The sequence below is a fragment of the Pectinophora gossypiella genome, chromosome 4, assembly GCF_024362695.1.
Source record: "Pectinophora gossypiella chromosome 4, ilPecGoss1.1, whole genome shotgun sequence".
NCBI classification, from domain to species: Eukaryota; Metazoa; Arthropoda; class Insecta; order Lepidoptera; family Gelechiidae; genus Pectinophora; species Pectinophora gossypiella.
In genome coordinates this window covers 5,304,037-5,323,687 of record NC_065407.1, presented here as the reverse complement: position 1 = coordinate 5,323,687, position 19,651 = coordinate 5,304,037, and the positions used below count along the sequence as shown (strand labels likewise).

At 36.7% G+C, this 19,651-nt stretch overlaps 1 protein-coding gene across 1 annotated transcript in view; it reads left to right on the top strand.

Annotated features, from left to right (window-relative positions):
• Positions 1-19,651, top strand: part of LOC126366273 (proton-coupled amino acid transporter-like protein pathetic) — a 58,835-nt gene that overhangs the window by 36,002 nt on the left and 3,182 nt on the right. The window contains exons 3-9 of the mRNA XM_050009350.1: positions 385-501; positions 7,020-7,170; positions 9,515-9,636; positions 10,238-10,322; positions 14,864-15,108; positions 15,481-15,693; positions 18,489-18,658. Coding sequence (XP_049865307.1) covers positions 385-501; positions 7,020-7,170; positions 9,515-9,636; positions 10,238-10,322; positions 14,864-15,108; positions 15,481-15,693; positions 18,489-18,658 — 1,103 coding nt within the window. The remainder of the gene's footprint in view (positions 1-384; positions 502-7,019; positions 7,171-9,514; positions 9,637-10,237; positions 10,323-14,863; positions 15,109-15,480; positions 15,694-18,488; positions 18,659-19,651) is intronic.

Here is a 19,651-nt window from a genome sequence, read left to right as displayed (position 1 = left end):
ACTATATTACTTATACTGCCAAATTACTTATATAACAATATTTTAAGTTTTTTTTTTAAAGAATATTTCCCCGGCTATACAGGTTGTGGACTGCAGTAGTTTTAGGCTGATGAGACGTTCGTTATGTTAAAATGACGATTCAAAGTGTAACTATGTTACCTACTGAATAAGGATACTTTTGAAATTTTAATTTTGAATTATGCTCCATACCCCCTCCGGTTGAATGAGGGGAAAACTGAGCCCAGCAGTGACATATATAGGCTGTTTATGTAATTATCTTCACAGGTTACACCCGCTGTCTCGGGTGCGAATCAGTTCTTAACACCTTAATCCTTCGCCTTTATGTCTCCTTAATTAACTTATAAACTTTATGTTTCTTTACAGGGCAAACCTAACTTCGAACACTGGTTTTCAATCTACATTGAGTCTCGGCTCTAAAGAAATCATTAATGAGAAACCATACAAACCGTTCGAACACAGAAATGTCGAACACCCGAATTCGTAAGTAATTATTATATTCTCCTTCTTTCGTGTCGATGACAGGTCGAACAATGTAATTTATAATTTATCAGCCCAAAATTGGCCCGTTTATAATTGCGGTCACGGCAATAGCACGGGCGGAAGCGCTCATCAAGTCCTCCCGCGTGCAAGTTTCAGGGCACAGTGGGCATGCTATTAGGTATTATATTTAATTATATTTTTTTTACAAAATAATGAAACGGTCGAACACACGTCTGCCCAAAACAATAATTTCATCAGAATCCAAATCGCAGTGTGGATTTCATTTAAAACTCTTAGGACCTTGTTTCACTGGGTTACGTACGTGATTTTGTTCGTATTTTACAAAACGACATAACTTATTTGGGTTCACGTATTAGCACCAATCGACAAAATGAAAAAGTTAAAAATTATATCGTCATAATTGATGATCTGACCGTGACTACATTTTGTCACGTTGCGCATGTTAGCTCTACTCTGGTGAGCTGAATAGTTTACACAACACTCATTTTGTTGGTTGCGCAACTCCAATGCCACTACCATGGTATCCTAGTGAGATAAACCTTTGGGCAATTGCAATGCCTGAGAGAGCATTTGGTTCAGTTTCTATTTTGACAGATAGCAATCCTGTCCTGTGATTGGCAAAAAATCGTGATGGCCCTGTTCGGATGACGCGTAACTTACATTGTAGTGTCCCGGGTTTGAATCCTGGCTTGGGCTCTAAACCGCTGAATTCGACTTCATGAGTTTGAATTAATGTTTGGATCATAACAGAACCAAGCTGACATTGTGCTGTTCGCGGATGACACTTCTCTTATATTTAAAATCGACAGAAAGTTAGAGGAATTTGACGAAGCAAACAGCGCTGTGTCGCAGGTTCTAAGTTGGTTTACAGTAAATAACCTAGTTCTAAATGCTAAGAAAACGAAGTGTATTAAATTTGTTCTACCAAACGTAAAGAAAGTAAATAATAACATTAAAATTAACGATGAGAAACTAGATTTTGTTGAACACACAGTTTTCTTAGGAATTACTGTAGATTCAAAACTTCAATGGGGCCCACATATTGTATCACTAGCGGGCAAGCTAAGTTCAGCAGCATATGCCGTCAGAAGGATCCGACAACTCACAGATGTACCCACTGCTAGACTTGTCTACTTCAGCTACTTCCACAGCATAATGTCTTACGGTATTTTGCTGTGGGGTCGAGCCGCTGATGTAGAAACTATTTTCATCATTCAAAAAAGAGCAGTTCGCGCTATTTATAAGCTGCGTTGTCGGGACTCTTTGAGGGAGCTGTTTAAAGAAATAAATATACTGACGGTCGCAAGTCAATATATATATGAAAACATTATGTATGTACGTAAAAACTTATCTCTCCTTCCGAGAAACTGTGAAAGGCATACTTACAATACAAGAAATAAACATAAAATTGCTATTCAAAATTCTAGATTAAGTAAATTAAATTCATCTTTTTTGGGGTTATGTATACGTTTTTACAATAAAATACCAGATAATATTTTAAATTTGTCAGAAAATAAATTTAAAGCTCACGTGAAGCTTACTTTATGTAAAAAAGCTTATTATAAGATTAATGACTACCTAAATGATAAAAATGTCTGGTATTGAATGTGTTCCTCTAGTTATTAAATAACTTGTAATGTATATCCTCATTGGTTTTTAAAAGATGTGTTGCTGTTGCAGTTTCTTGTCATTTCTTCTCCTCAGCCATAACACCTTGCGAAATGACGTAAATTCAAAAATGTTACATTGACCTTCAACAAGTTTATCCATGATAATTACGTTGAATAAATGATTCTGATTTCTGATTTCTGATAAAAAAATGATATCACTTCGGTTCCAGGATTTGTGCCCGGTTAATGGCAATGGAATCGCCCCCTAACTATTACATGGGATTTAAACATACCTGGTGAGGTGTGGATGAAATATACACCTCTGCCTACCCTTTGAGGGATGCAGGCGTGATGCGATGATTGACTTTAATTTCAATAAATTGGCAGGAATTGTCTTTTTCAACCAATCAGCATTGTAGGAATTTGGATAAAGTTACACTCACTGTTTGTTTAGGCTTCAGAAATTAACTATTCTTATTGATAAAAGCGAGAGTACAAAATTCCTGTCCTTATTTGTTATCGACAACTTTCTCTCTGATTTTCTCGTTAAAAAAAAAGTTTCTTACTAACTTAATCCTCAATGATAACTTTTCCTTTGGAGGAAAAGAGGATTTGCGACGTAATCCAAAGATTCAACATACTTTCTTTTATAGCTTGGAATGGCTTTATTCCATTTTATTACAGACTAGCTTTTGCCCGCGACTTCGTCCGCGTGGCGTGTTATATAAGAGAGAGATCTTTGTGTGTGTGGGAGTGCATACTTATGCAGTTTAGATTTTTTCATAAGTACATATTTTTTTTCCTAATAACTCCCATTTTTCAAAATACAGCCAAAAATAAACTTTATATTTACTAAGGTATGCATGCATGCTAGATTGAATCAATTGATTGAATTGTTTTTTTTTAATTGATTGTTCATTGAGTTTTAATTTTAATACACACTTCCTCTCTTCCCTTCAACGTTGCTGTGCCCTACAGGGTCCATGTTTTAGTTCCTATGCCTATGTAACACCCCATTGTACTACATGGAATGCAATAAATAATTTAATTGAATTGAATTGAAAATATCTATCTTACGCGGTTTCGATTTTTTCATACAAATGTTTTTTTCCCACTAACTCCCGTTTCCGTGGGAATTTTGCAATATCCTGTTGCAACTAAGCTTTAAGTTAACTAAGGTACCTGCATGCCAAATTTCAAGCGTCTAACTTAAGCGGTTTAGATTTTTCATACAAAAAGATTTTCCCGCTAATTTCCGTTCCCGTGGGAATTCCGGGAATTCCTTTCTTAGTGCACCTCTACGGTACCTAAGCTATGTCCCTTCCAAATTTCAAATGCCTACGTTTAGCCGTTCAGGCTATGCGTTGATATGTCAGTCACTGAGTCAGTCAGTTTCTCCTTTTATTTAGATTTGTTTTTTTCATACAAATGTTTTTTCCCGCTAACTACCGTTCCCGTGGGAATTTTGTAATATCCTGTTGCAACTAAGCTTTAAGTTTACTAAAGTACCTGCATGCCAAATTTCAAACGTCTAACTTGAGTGGTTCAGATTTTTCATACAAAAGGATTTTCGGGAATTCCTTTCTTAGTGCACCTCTACGGTATCTAAGGTACCTGCGAGCCAAATTTCAAACATCTAACTTGAATGGTTTAGATTTTTCATACAAAAGGATTTTCCCATTAATTCGCGTTCCCGTGGGAATTTCGGGAATTCCTTTCTTAGTGCACCTCCACGGTACTTAAGGTACCTGCATGCCAAATTTCAATTGTCTAACTTGAGTGGTTTAGATTTTTCATACAAAAGGATTTTCCCGCTAATTCCCGTTCCCGTGGGAATTTCGGGAATTCCTTTCTTAGTACACCTCTACGGTATCTAAGGTACCTGCATGACAAATTTCAAACATCTAACTTGAATGGTTTAGATTTTTCATACAAAAGGATTTTCCCATTAATTCGCGTTCCCGTGGGAATTTCGGGAATTCCTTTCTTAGTGCACCTCCACGGTACTTAAGGTACCTGCATGCCAAATTTCAATTGTCTAACTTGAGTGGTTTAGATTTTTCATACAAAAGGATTTTCCCGCTAATTCCCGTTCCCGTGGGAATTTCGGGAATTCCTTTCTTAGTACACCTCTACGGTATCTAAGGTACCTGCATGACAAATTTCAAACATCTAACTTGAATGGTTTAGATTTTTCATACAAAAGGATTTTCCCGCTAATTCCCGTTCTCGTGGGAATTTCGGGAATTCCTTTCTTAATGCACCTCTACGGTACCTAAGGTACCTGCATGACAAATTTCAAACGTCTAACTTGAGTGGTTTAGATTTTTCATACAAAAGGATTTTCTTGCTAATTCCCGTTCTCGTGGGAATTTCGGGAATTCCTTTCTTAGTGCACCTCTACGGTACTTAAGGTATCTGCATGCCAAATTTCAAACGTCTAACTTGAGTGGTTTAGATTTTTCATACAAAAGGATTTTCCCGCTAATTCCCGTTCCCGTAGGAATTTCGGAAATTCCTTTCTTAGTACACCTCTACGGTATCTAAGGTACCTGCATGCCAAATTTCAAACGTCTAACTTGAGTGGTTTAGATTTTTCATACAAAAGGATTTTCCCGCTAATTCCCGTTTCCGTAGGATTTTCGGGAATTCCTTTCTTAGTGCACCTCTACGGTATCTAAGGTACCTGCATGCCAAATTTCAAACGTCTAACTTGAGTGGTTTAGATTTTTCATACAAAAGAATTTCCCTTCACTACTCTGCTCCTATTGATTGTAGCGTGATGAAAAGTATACTATAACCTGTCCAGGAGTGTGAAGAATAATTGTACCAAGTTTCATTAAAATCCGTCCAGTAGTTTTTGTTTCTATAAGGAACATACAGACAGACAGACAGACAGACAGACAGACAAAAATTTTACTGATTGCATTTTTGGCATCAGTATCGACCACTTATCACCCCCTGATAGTTATTTTGAAAAAATATTTAATGTACAGAATTGACCTCTCTACAGATTTATTATAAGTATAGATTTAGGTATTGTAGTTAAACCGTAAAATCACTGTATTAGGTGTCGGTTTTGAAAACAAGACGGACCAAACATAGACGAGTTCCATAAATGCTATCAAATCAAATATAAATCATTAAACAGAACTTGATTTTAACAATCAGACATAATACATGGATATAGGAGCTCGGTGGCGCAGCGGTAAACGCGCTCGGTCCGCGATTGTTGAAGTTAAGCAACTTTCGCAAAGGCCGGTCATAGGATGGGTGACCACAAAAAAAAGTTTTCATCTCGAGCTCCTCCGTGCTTCGGAAGGCAGGTTAAGCCGTTGGTCCCGGTTGCATTAGCAGTCGTTAATAACCACCAATCCGCACTGGGCCCGCGTGATGGCTTAAGGTCCGATCTCCCTATCCATGCATAGGGAAGGCCCGTGCCCCAGCAGTGGGGACGTTAATGGGCTGGTGATGATGATGATGACATGGATATAGTGCAGAGCAGCCTTATTGCTCTAGAACAATTAATATTAAAGGAATTGTGTATTATAAAAAGACGCCACAGAAAAAAAAAACAAGACAACAACATCATTTAAAATTTTCACAAAACAATTAAAATAAAGCAAAACTGATGTTCGAAAGGGTCGAAATGATCATAAGGTAGTGGTGGACGTCCTAAGATAAAAGGGCCTCACTCAGCTTTCGCACAATTCCTTGAACCCCTACCAAGAAGCAACCATTTTCGTGCTGAACAGAATAAAACAACAGAACTAGTTCAGCTGCTTATCTTCCCGGGCGTGTAGTAAAAAACCGTCCGAGAGTTTGTGTCCACTGACTCCGCTCTAACACGACGGACAGTTGTATATGCGATGAGCTGATCATCTATCACGACATGGTATATTATAACCTATCTAGGACTTCGTACCAAACTGAAGGCAAGACGTCTTCAGATTACCTACTTATAGCTCTATTACTTCTTAAGACTTTGTAGTGCAGCGCACATTTCGCTGGCAATCCAGTGCGAAAACGCTGCCACCGTAATGAGCACTTTCCCACCGGGTGCGATTCGGAACGGTCTTTTTGATTAGACCTACCTGTTAAGGTCGATATGTATTTTGAAATTTTGACAGGTATTACATTATATTTAAGATTAAGATTGAGAGATTGTATTAAGATTTAATAAAGGATATACAGGGTGTTAGTGACGCCGTAACGAAAACTTTGAGGGATGATTGAGACCATGATTCTGAGATGATATGAAGTGGAATTTTCCGTCGCAAAAGTATGGAACAGAAAATAATAAAAAGAAAAACAAAAATTTTCATGAATTTTCCGACTGAAAATTCCACTTGATATCAACTCAGAATCATGGTCTGAATCATCCCCCTCAGTATTCGTTACGGTGTCACTAACACCAATACCTACTTGTATGGGTACAGTATGTACTTGTGCGGGGTGTAACTGACATCGTAACGAATACTGAGGGGGATGAAACAGCTGATTATTCTGAGTTAATATCAAGTGGAATTTTTCATCGCAAAAGTATAGAATTGAAAGTAATTTTAAAAAACTAAAAAAAAATCATGAATTTTGCGATGGAAAATTCCACTTGATATCAACTCAGAATCATGATCTGAATCATCCCCCTCAGTATTCGTTCCGATGTCACTAACACCCTGTATAATATATCAATGATGCCGAAATTAATCTTATCTCAATTAAACAGTTCTAAAATTGGTACTGTCTTCTCCAACGAAAATTGCAAGAAAGAGACACGGATAGTTAAAGAACTGTCAAATTAAAATAACGTTTGTGTCTACCAGAATCGACGTTTTAAAATCGTATGTTCATAACATTCGCGAAACTTACCCATCTCTATTTCCCCAGAACAATTGGCTCTCTGGTCCATCTACTCAAGTCTTCCCTTGGGTCTGGTATCCTGGCGATGCCAGCCGCCTTCAAGAACGCAGGCTTGGCAGCGGGAGCCATTGGCACCATCGTCGTCGGGTTCATCTGTACACACTGCGTTTATGTACTTGTAAGTATTCCCTTTAACGCTCACCATTTATCCGGACAAGTAGCGAAAGCCGTCTGAGGTAAACCTATGTCAGGCTAAAATATTTTTTTTTTTTTTTACAACTTGGCATACTCACGCTCATACAGCTCATGGCTATATTCTAATAATTGGTGCAGTCAGAGATAAAAGATAAAACCATCGCAAGATGAACTAAGTACCCACACCTCACCGATCTCTTCTTATCTTAGTATCAGTTTTAAGATCACTGAGCGACCTCACCAAGCCTGGGGCCTTAAGGCCAAGTTCCAACGATTACGAAAAGCGACAGTAAACACTGTCACTACACAGTGTAATAGACACTGTCACTGTTACTGTGTATCTGTATTACACTGTCGTTTTTCGGTATCTTTTGCAACTTGAATAAGGCCCCTTCAAGATTATTATTAATTTATAATTTAAAAATAAAATGACACAAAACGAGTTCATTGCTACTACACACCAAGTCATATTTACATAACAACAAAAGCGTGGTTTTTACAGTTAAAATGACAAAATACTTAGCAATTAATTTGCCATATCGACGATGAGTATAATGACCTCTTATCTTAAAAAAGACGTTTTTAGAGAAAACGAATAAAATGTTAGATACGTAAGGAACTATTGCAAACGTACCTTAGAAATTTCTGATTTATTAATTAATATTGTAACTGTTTACGCCACTTTTGTTTCTTAGCCTTTTTAAGTAATTAAAACACCGTGAGAAGCGAGAGTAAACACGCTCACGACTGGGGAATACAATCCCGACTCGAGATAGCAAACTCGAGATCCCGCGGGATTGGAAATATCAATCAAAAATTTTCAGGATCTCGTCTAGTTCGTAGAAACTGCTTGTTTGTGATAGTGAGGTCAATTAAAACAAAATATTTTTGAAAGAAGACATAGTTTAACCTTTATTCTTCAATATTACTAACTAAATAATTAAGTTTTCTTTGGAAATCAGCATAATCAGAGCAAAAAGTATAACTTGTGGAAATTCGCCCAATCCCGTCAATCTCGAATGGGATCTCGTCATATTATGCTTCGGGATTGATCCCAAAAAATTGGACGAGATCTCGCGAGATCGGAATTGCATTCTCTACTCACGACATAAAGGTGTGATTTGCAGTAAAAATTAAGCAAAGAAACTTTTTTGGAGCTACGATTTAGATTTTTTGATATCTCGCCAAAATATACAAAATCAAATCAAATTACAAGTGCAAGTGAAATCGTATTCTAAATCCAACTACATAATAATCCCAAAAAAATTCAAAATGACAATTAGGAGATCATTAGTGTCATTATACTTAGTCGTTAACATGCAAATTGGTTTCTGTTTTAAAATAGTCTACAACAAGACATCGTTTCACTATTGTTAGATCTGATTATTAGATAATCATCATCATCAGCCCATTAACGTCCCCACTGCTGGGGCACGGGCCTTCCCTATGGATGGATAGGGAGATCGGGCCTTAAACCATCACGCGGGCCCAGTGCGGATTGGTGGTTATTAACGACTGCTAATGCAGCCGGGACCAACGGCTTAACGTGCCTTCCGAAGCACGGAGGAGCTCGAGATAAAAACTTTTTTTTTTTGGTCACCCATCCTATGACCGGCCTTTGCGAAAGTTGCTTTACTTCAACAATCGCAGACCGAGCGCGTTAACCGCTGCGCCACCGAGCTCCTCATTAGATAATACTATATTGTAATTCTATAGTACACCGACAAGAGCGTGGCTCTTAAATTAATGATAATGATGAATTCTAAAGTAAAAGATGTCAAAAAAAGACAAAATAAATTATATGTTAAGCAGTATTGTTCAAACTAATGTTCAAAGCAGAAAGCAGAAATTCAGTGACATCAGTCGCATTTTATGTGGTGATCATAATTTATACAAAACTGAAAATTCTGATAGCGCCTACTATTCGGAAGCAGCTTTACGCAACGATTGTCAAAATGCATTGGTATCTAAGATGTTGAATAACATTGTTTTTTTTTTTTCATTTATGTTTTATTATAATATTATTATATTATTTGGATGAAATAATTTTAATTTTCTTTTTGTGAGTTTCCCTAAGCACGTTTGAGTGCTATAAAAAATCTTTTAAATTGAATGTTTATGCGGTGAGTCGTTAAAAAGGCCACATCGGAGCAATTCATATAAAAAAGAAATATTGAAATTTGACATTTCCGCATATAAAAGTAACTAATTTCAAATAACAATATTGTTTTTAGATGTATTGCTTGATTGTGGTGTTTTAACTCCCCTGGATATAAACGAACCCTGGGATGGGTAGTATTAGTAAAACGTGTTTTTTTTTATTTAAGGTGAAAACATCGCAAGAGGTGTGTGTGGAGGCGAAGAAACCGTCTATGGGATTTGCTGAGACTTGTGGTGCTGCCTTCGAATTCGGCCCGAAGAGGCTCAGGCCTTGGGCAAATTTTGCCAGGTAAGTAACCGTTAAGTATAAGTAAAAATGAAATGAAATAAAATTTATTATTATTTATTTATTTTTATTTTTTTATTATTATTGTTTTTTTTTGTATAAGGAAAACCTTCCACCCTCGCATTCGCTATGCATATAGTCATGAAAAAATGACTCCTAGACATTATTTAAATCATCCGGGAAAAACCGACAGATGCTGGTAAGCATATGTGCGCTTCCGCCTACTAGATTTATCGCTAAACTACATCACAAAGAGAAACATTTACCTGTCTGCGTAAATTCTTGACAGGCAAATAATAAAACTACCTTCGCACACTAGTCTGTTGTGCGAAGGTAGAACTTGAGATATTAAGATCGATGCCACACGATGCGTCGGCTCCGTTGCGATATCGGAGCGTCACGCGTCGTTTAGCATTATTGATACAAATTTTAAAAAATACATACCAGTTTCCTATAATCTACTTATTATGAAGATTTTGATGAGAACGGAAGAAACGAGAGTGGTGGTGGGGTTGGGATCGTAACGTAACCGCATTGAGAAATATTATGTGTATGTGTTGTTATGAAGTTACATTGAAGTTAAGCAAATGCTTATTTTTCACAGAACATTCATCGATTACGCGTTGACCTGCACATATTTGGCCGCACTCTGTGTTTACGTCGTGTTCATAGCTGAAAACTTCAAAGAGGTAAGTCTTCCTCATTTCCTCATTGTTCTCTGACTGCTGAGGATCACGACCGCATGTTATGGTTTTACATTCATTAGGTACATTTATAAATTATATCTCATCATCATCAGCCCATTAACGTCCCTACTGTTGGCCTAGGGAGATCGGGCCTTAAACTATAAGCGGGCCCAGTGCGGATTGATGGTTATTAACGACTACTAATGCAGCCGGGACCAACGGCTTAACGTGCCTTCCGAAGCACAGAGGAGCTAGAGATGAAAACTTTTTTTTTGTGGTCACCCATCCTATGACCGGCCTTTGCGAAAGTTGCTTAACTTCAACAATCGCAGACCGAGCGCGTTTACCGCTGCGCCACCGAGCTCCTCAAATTATATCTAAAGAGTATAAAAAGTAAAGTGCAGTCTAAATAATTCATTCAAATTAGTTAGTTTATAGATTCTATGCTGAACTGGGAGTGAATAAACAACGTAATAGACAGTAGCCTTGTAGACTAATAAATCAATAATCTATAACATTATATACAGGGTCTTAGTGATACCGTACCGAATACTGAGAGGGATAACGTAGCTCATGCTTCTAAGTTAATAGCAATGCTCACTCGATATTAACTCAAAATCTTGATCTGAATCGCCCTCTGAGTATTCGTTATCGTATTACTAACAACCTGTATAATATCCATAAACAGCCTACCTATAGGTGTGTCCCAATGCCAGACGCATGTCTCCCTTCAATCAACCGGAGGGGTATGAACATACAAAACAAATAAGTAAACCACTAAAACAAAATTAAGTTGTTTTGAAGTATATTGAAATATTAATTTCTATGAAAATTCTTGCGAAGCTTTCACACAACTTTGTATTGGAACTTTGACAAATAGCTTCCACGAGAAAAGTTCAAATGATTTATTACTGAGTATATCTTTCTATGTTTAGGTAGTTCTAGAGGATTATTTTTAGCCAACCTCAATATGTTCAAGGATCGTGCCACAAGAAGCCCTCTGCCAAATCTTGTTTTTTCGGACTTGAACCCGAAATTTATCAATACATTCGCAAGAACAACAATTATTACATACATTAAACTCACGCACGCCACAAGTAAAATCAGGTAACTTGCGGCCACTTTCGATAATATGAAGTCCTACAATGGATATGATGAACCGAATGGAAACAGATGACCAACCCATCACATATACTTTATAAAGGATTATCCACACTAATATTACAAATGCATAAGTAACTGTGCACCTTTTCAAATAGCTGACCCGATTTACATGGTACCCTACCAGCCTACCGATCTTGTATAGGTAAGATTTATATATGTATCTTAGGATAGAGAAGAAATTATCTTTGTTTATCCCGGAAAGTACCCCTCAAAGGGATGAAAAGGGGATGGAAAAAACGTGTCACGCGCGATAACCGAAGTTCATGCGTACAAAGTTGCGGGCGGTAAATCTGTATTTTATAACGGTCCGTCATGCTAGAAAGGACACAATCCATAATCAATCGGTTGCTACGAGTATAACAAATCCGGGAAGATACGCTGTTGAACGCGTTCTATATTTTATGTGTTCGCCTATTTTTATTAGCCAGTTCAACATAGAAACAATAAAAAAATCTTGAAAAGATTTTATTTTTCTGCAAAGAATGATCTGTCAATGAAAGTGGTAAACCAATATTTATAAGAGCTATGTCTTTCTGTCCATTGAAGTTGATAGAGGAGCTTTTAATTTCTAAAGTAGATTTTTTTTCCAGTTAGTTTTAAACTAAATATTCATTCATTTTATAAGTTCGCAGTCTATCGATAGCAAAGTTTTGCAGATAAACCTCCCCTCACTCCCTCCACTACCTCTTCTACTTATCTCTTTTTTAATTGTTTACACTCTATTTATGTTTCTTAATAAAACGACGTACTTCAGTGGAAGAAAACAACGAACAACTTTATTGAAAAAATACACATCATGGTCCATAGACAATATATGCAGTACATAGTTTTTGATATTACTATAGTAAATAATATATTTTAACATTACTAAACTTTTTGAACTTTTTAGTCGGTTGTTCCCATTGTTATTACTCTTATTACATTTCTTATATTACGCATAATAAATGTATACGTATAATGCTGTTGAAGCGTCTTAAAATAAATAAATATAATATTTGAATGATTAAAAAATAAATAATACAATCAAACAAATCAATCTATTTAAAATCAAAAAACACATGTCATTGCTTAAAAACTAGATATTAATTACATTTAAAATTAATCAAATAGCCCGCCTCGGAGCATACCCGGCTCAAATGTACCCATCACGCTGGCCGCGTTGCCGCGTTGGATGTCCAGCGAGATGTGCTGAACCAGGTATGATCCGGAGCGGGAGTCGCCACCACGATCTCGCAGACGTCGCCCTAGTTCTTTAACGTACTTTTTAGCTTCCTCGCACCTTGGTCCACCCGTCTCCACCGCAAAAGGGACAAACGAATATTGCTGCTGCAAGTCAGCGTACTTAATTCCCTTTTGCCTTGCAGCATTTTCAGCGGAGGAACCTGCCTTCCTCATAGTGTGAGGGGTGTGGGATGCTACAAAAGTACTCACACAGGTAGCGTCCCACAAGAGGGAAATCAAAATATTACAGAATACTAAATGAACTTAGACAGTAATAATATTTTAACACAATTATTACAAAAATGTTACTTTGACTACCTCACATATATACGTAAATAACTACAATGTGGAAATTACGCATACATTTCAATACAAAACTTTTCACTCGTAAGTATATTGGTTCAGCTTAGGTTTGGTCATCACACATCCGATTTAACTCTAGATATCCTAGATGGAACCTTTTTGTAAACTTATTACGTGAATAAATCCCAAGAACTTGCTACAACCCGCGTGATATATTATCGTCTGGAGATATCGATACTGATCTCGATGTCGCAGGCAAATTGAACAATCAGCCCGTTTACAAACGGCTTGTCAGTTTAGGAAGGCTTATTTCTTATTAGTAATTGTAATATAGCATAGCATCACGCGTGTTTTATTTATTGAAATTGCTATTTAGCAATACAGCCGCCCTTTGTACCTCTCTTGTCACATTTGTAATTGTTTTGGTGTTGTGTTAATATGTGCAATAATGCGTTTTTGTATTGTATTGTGTATCTCCGAAAGCAAAAGTGCACCCACTCTTCGTCAGCTAAGTTTAAATCTCATATAATAAAGGGCGAGCCTAATGCAAATAAGGGGTAATAATGACTGATTGTTTATAAGCTCACGACTATATACACAGTTGGGTTTGGAAAGTACTTATAAGTATATTCGTCCCCGTCGGACTCTTTCGTCTGTCGTAAAATGAACTGAGTATCCACGCTTAATCTGAGCTATCATTTAACTTATTTTTATTATCTTACTGTAAATATAAAAATGAAATAAAAAATAAAAAAAAATGAAATAAAAAAATTAAATTATTTACAGATGATTTATATTGAAAGAACGATAGGTGTACAGTACATTATTACAACATGTGAAAAAAATACCCCGCTTAGTTAATGAATTTATTTTATATAAAATCCAACTTAATAAAAACTTTTATATTACGCCGCCTTTTATACACTGTCGAATTTCACAATGTGCCTGTCACACTGAAATTGGTTCAGGATGTTGAGGTTGTTCGCGTCTGTAGGTTCTCTTATGAAATACCATACGTGTTGTTACCTCTGAATGGTGCTAAATGAACAATATACGGCAGTGATAGGCTTCACCCGCGGTGTGTACCTATATTCTAGATAAAGACTGAAGCAACGTGAGATGTTTTCCGATGTAAAGCCTACCTATTACATAACAGCCATTCTGGGAGGTATACCTCCTCGTAGAAGGAAAGTTTTCTAATTATATCTGATTGTACGTCGTTTCGCAAATGACAAGACATTCTCCGACAGTGCATATTTCAAGTCGAATTTATACCTCGCTCCCCTATTCGAGACCTTTCTATTCGAGTAGCTAGAGTGAATCAGATATTTATTAGGCAACCCTGCTCCAAGCCACCTCGTCTCTTCACTTACCGTCAAGTTTTTTAACACCACTTTTTTCGTTTGAAAAGTGACGCATTTATGATATTTCGCTTTGATTCACGAGTCAAAACTTCCTATCCAGATTTGCATTAGCAAATTTGAGTCCGTAAAAAGAAATAATCAGGGCTATATCTCGTTAGGACGATGAAAATTTTAAATAAAATTTTGCTACGCATAATTTTCCCTTTCCAATTTCAATTATAACGCAATCTTTGAGCTTGATTTTGGATTGGAGTTATAAAATGACTTTAGATATATATTTTCATATTATAAACAGCGTACATTTACACCTACTACTTCAATATTTAGATAAAGGTTTATCATTACCCATGAATCGAAGTCATAATAAAATAATTTAGCCAAAATACAGAATATATCAATAAAGTTCTATAGTGGTGTGGTGGTGGTGTGGTATGGTGTTATTATATATAGTTCTATATTTGATTTGAATATATCATATTTTTTTTATTCCAGGTCTTAGATGAATACATTCCCGACTACAAATTGTCAGTGGAGGCGTACTGCGCGCTCACCCTGGTCCCTCTTGTCCTCATCTGCCAAATACGGAACCTAAAATGGCTGGTGCCTTTCTCGGCTATCGCCAACGTGTTCCTCGTCATCTGCTTCTCAATCACCATGTATTACATCTTCAGTGGTCTGCCCAATCCTGCTGAACGGGAAATGGTCGCCAGTGTTACCCAGTGGCCTTTGTTTATAAGGTAAATATTCGAACCTAGTGACTTTTTATTTATATTCTGACTATCATATATTAAACTCACGTCCGCTATCCTTACTGGGACAAGTAATCAGACGACAACTTGCAGCGACTATTGTCCACGAAGTACACTGCCCAGTGTTGTGTGAAGTGTAGTGTGTATTCCATTATGCAGTATGGCGCCATAGCGACCGCCAGCTGTGGTCGGTGGCCCATTCGCAGCAAATCTAACCCCCTTTCCAGTACGTTCGCTAAAATATTGGTGTCGTGATGCCACGGGGTAACATGCAAAAAACTTTCATCAAATCATCACTTTAAATTAATCAATGTCCCTTTCTTTCTTTACACCATATATTTCACCTAAATCTCTTTTCAGTACCGTAATTTTCGCCATGGAAGGCATTGGCGTGGTAATGCCAGTTGAGAACGAGATGGCCAAACCAGAACAGTTCCTGGGGTGTCCTGGAGTCCTGAATGTAGCTATGACAGTGGTTATATCCTTATACGGCATCGTCGGCTTCTTCGGGTACATCAAGTATGGAGACGACGTGCGGGGAAGTGTCACCCTGAATTTGCCGCAGGACGAAGTGTAAGTACCTATTATGTTTTGTTATTTTTTAATCTTCTTTTTGTTATACTAGGATGGTAGGAAATTTGTCGCATTAACAGGATGAGAATGGTGGTTTAACGGTTATACTCGTCCCCGTTTGACAAGAGCTGAGTCCGAGGATTTTTTAAATCTCTCTGCGAATAATATTTAACTATCATTATTGATAACCTTATTGGTTGACATTCTCTATCAAAATTAAGCAAAATTAAAAATTTTGAAAAAACGCCACGACGGTAAAATCTCATCGAAAAAGAATAAAACAACTCAAAACCCCCGACTTAACCCAATTATTATGTAACGAAATATTATAATAGACTTAAAAATACTTTCAAAAAAAGAGTTGATATCTCGAGAAATCGGTAATAGATATACTTAAGTACCTAAACAATGAATATGGATGTTTACAGTTTTTTCCTAACGTGTCTGTTTCTCGAAGATATACTTAAATGTAGCGATAATAATTTTACCATAATACATAACCGAGGAATATCCGTGGGGGGAATTTTCCGTCGCATAATTCATGTTTCTTTGTTTAATTATGTTCAGTTCCATACTTTTGCGACGGAAAGTTCCACTTGACATCAACTCAGAATCATGATTCGAATCATCTCTCGAATTTTTCGTTACGGTGTCACTAAACACCTAATAAATAGATCATCGTTGTAATATGTTAGTATTGTAACACTAAACGATACTTAAACTTATACTTTTAACTGAAGTTGGAGAGATTAATAACCAAAAAGCTCATTCAGCTGTTTGTGTTTCCAACATAATAAAAACACCACATATCATCACGCCTATATCCCTGAATAGTAATGTATAGTCTTCTTCTATCGTGTGGGTTGTGAGGTGAAATACTAACATCATCAACCAGCGAGGCGTATAGTATATTCAGTATATACCTCCTCGCATGTAATAGCCTCTGGCAACCACACAATCAATCAATCAATCAATCAATCAATAATACTTTATAACACACAATATTAATGCTAATTACAATTAATGCGTTAATAATAACGCATTAATTATATATCTATTTGATTATATATCTATAATAAGATCAAATCAAACGCATTAATTGTATAATTGTTAGGTCAAATCATTGATTCAAGCTCAATAAAGTCGAATTCAATGGTATGGACCCCGAGGTGAGATTCGAACCCTTAACAAACTGTCATAAATATATAAGTGTTACAAAAATCACATGCCATTGCTTAAAAACTAGATATTAATTACATTTAAAATTAGTCAAATAGCCCGCCTCGGACCATACCCGGCTCAAATGTACCCATCACGCTGGCCGCGTTGCCACGTTGGATGGCCAGCGAGATGTGCTGAACCAGGTATGATCCGGAGCGGGGGTCGCCACCACGATCTCGCAGACGTCGCCCTAGTTCTTTAACGAACTTTGAGCTTCCTCTTTTTAGCTTGACAAACTACACGCCACGCTTTCTCCGAACTGGGTTATTACGAATGAACATGATGAACCATTTTACAGGCTTCACTTATCATCGCCTATATCTATAATCTATAATAATACAGATATACGTACAGGGTGTTAGTGGCATCGTAACGAATACTGGGGGGATTATTGCGACCATGATCCTGAGTTGATATCAAATAGGTTTTCCTGTCGGAAAATTCATGTTTTTTTTTTTTGTGTTTTTAAACTATTTTCAATTCTATACTTTTGCGATAGACAATTCCACTTGATATCTACTCAGAATCATGGTCTGAATCATTCCTCAAAGTTTTCATTTAAATATATAAATATAACTAGGTGTATAAATAATATAACGTTAGTAAAGCTGAACCCATATGCCTAATTTTAGTCTTGAAATATTCGTGGAAGTCCAGGGAAGGTTTAAGCGGTGACAAAATACGGAAAAGGGTAAAACAAAGTTCATCGACCCTAGTAATATATATTTCAACGAATCCATCTGAGTGCCTACTTCGTAAGTGACTGGCAAATTGTGTTCTGATTAGCAAAGGCGTGGGTAGCCACACCTTTATGTATTAATTTTACTTTTCACTTTATTACTAAACCAGCCAGATAGGCTATTTACAAATCGATGTTAGAGCCAAATATAACATCTGTGCCTATCTAGGCACCTGAATGGTTTGAGTAAAAATAAACAGTCTGTATTGAACTAGGTCAATCGGAATCTTCTTAAAATATTGAAGTTCGCAATTCCTACTCGTGTCTGAAATGATTCCTGGAGTAGAGGTTTTAGTTCAATAAAAATAGAATTTGTCTCGTATTTATGTCGAGACGTGGAGGCCTATATAAATCTACTTATTTTGTGTGTGTACTATAAATTACTATAGGTACGTACTATAATGTTTGGTATACGGAAAAAATAATGTTCAATTTGATACTTCAACTGCTTTGCATTACAAAAATCGGATTTACGTTATTAACGATTGTTCAAATCAAATCAAATCAAATATACTTTATTGCACAGAACTAGAGAGTTGTTCAACTTATCAAAGTCTGGGTACGGAGCATACTTACTCTACCATGTTACTCCATTGCTCCACTGTTAATAAAGAAACACCCAGACTTCATTTTTTAACAATTTTATGAAATTTCAATGAAGAACATTAACATTTGAACTAAAAATTTATAAATATACTTACCTAATGTAAAATATATTTAGTTTATTTTAATATGTTAGTATTTAATATTTTTCTGATAATTGTTAAAAAATATAAACTTGCGAGGTATTTTGATTTTTTTTAATGAGAGATTTAATTTTAATTTCTCGTTCCAGGTTGGCTCAGAGTGCCAAGATATTGATGGCCCTAGCGATCCTCTTCACATACAGCCTTCAATTCTACGTGCCCATGGAAATGATCTGGAGACAGATTCACGACAAAATTGCGGTGCGGTACCACAACATTACCCAGATTGGTATCAGAACAGCTGCTGTCGTTGGATCAGGTAAGAAAAATAATTAAATAACCCTCCTTTTAGCGCTGCATTTGGGTAATAATAAAGCGTTTCCACCAAAGCGGAGATGAAAGGTGTTGAGGAGATCTCAAGAAGCGATCAATCACTGCGAGAAAGAATGTGACAGAGCCACATTACAAATCTTGATTTTTAAATCATCCCCCTAGCATTATGCCGTTTCTCACAGGGTCCGCTTACCTAACCTGAGGAGTTGATAGGTCCAGCCCCAATACAGGTTAGGTCACATACCTCCGAAAATGCATTTCTCGGGAATGTGGGTTTCCTCACGATGATTTCCGCCTTCCTGAGCACGTGATAATCATTTATGATCCGAACATGAATTCGAAAACAAATTCGGCTATCATTGGTTAGGCCTGTGCTGTGTGTACCTGCAACCTAAAAGTGAGAGGCACATAAATTTTGATTTTTTTAAATAATTTCGAAATATGTAGGTTCTGTTTATCCAATTGATGATGTTGGTAATAGACCTCACAATTGATCAATTTACCGACCTCGGTGCCAGGATTAATACTGAACCGCTATAGGCTCGATTGCTTGTCAGGATTGCTGCGAATGGAATTCCACATTCTCTGCTTACCCCGGTGGAAATACGAAATCACTTAATTTTGCACTATCAAAATTATCCGGCCAAGTTATCAATGCCATTTGCGGCAAATTAGATGCACTGCACTGGTTTATTTGTAAATCTACAATAAGTTACATCAAAAACAACACTATCAAGTAAACTGCTTGGGATAACTAGTCTCACATAGTTATTTTTGGTATATCCTCACCGGCTACTGAGGCCATTAAAAGTAGATTTTGACGAAGTTCTGGTAAAATGTATGTAAATATTAACGTAAAATATAAAAGAAGTAAGGTTCTGAGAGGCAGGAAATTGTTTTACCTTTTACTTAAATCAAATGGTTTTTATATAACCACGTAATTTCCTGAAACTTAATTCAATTTCTCTAAAAATAGAAA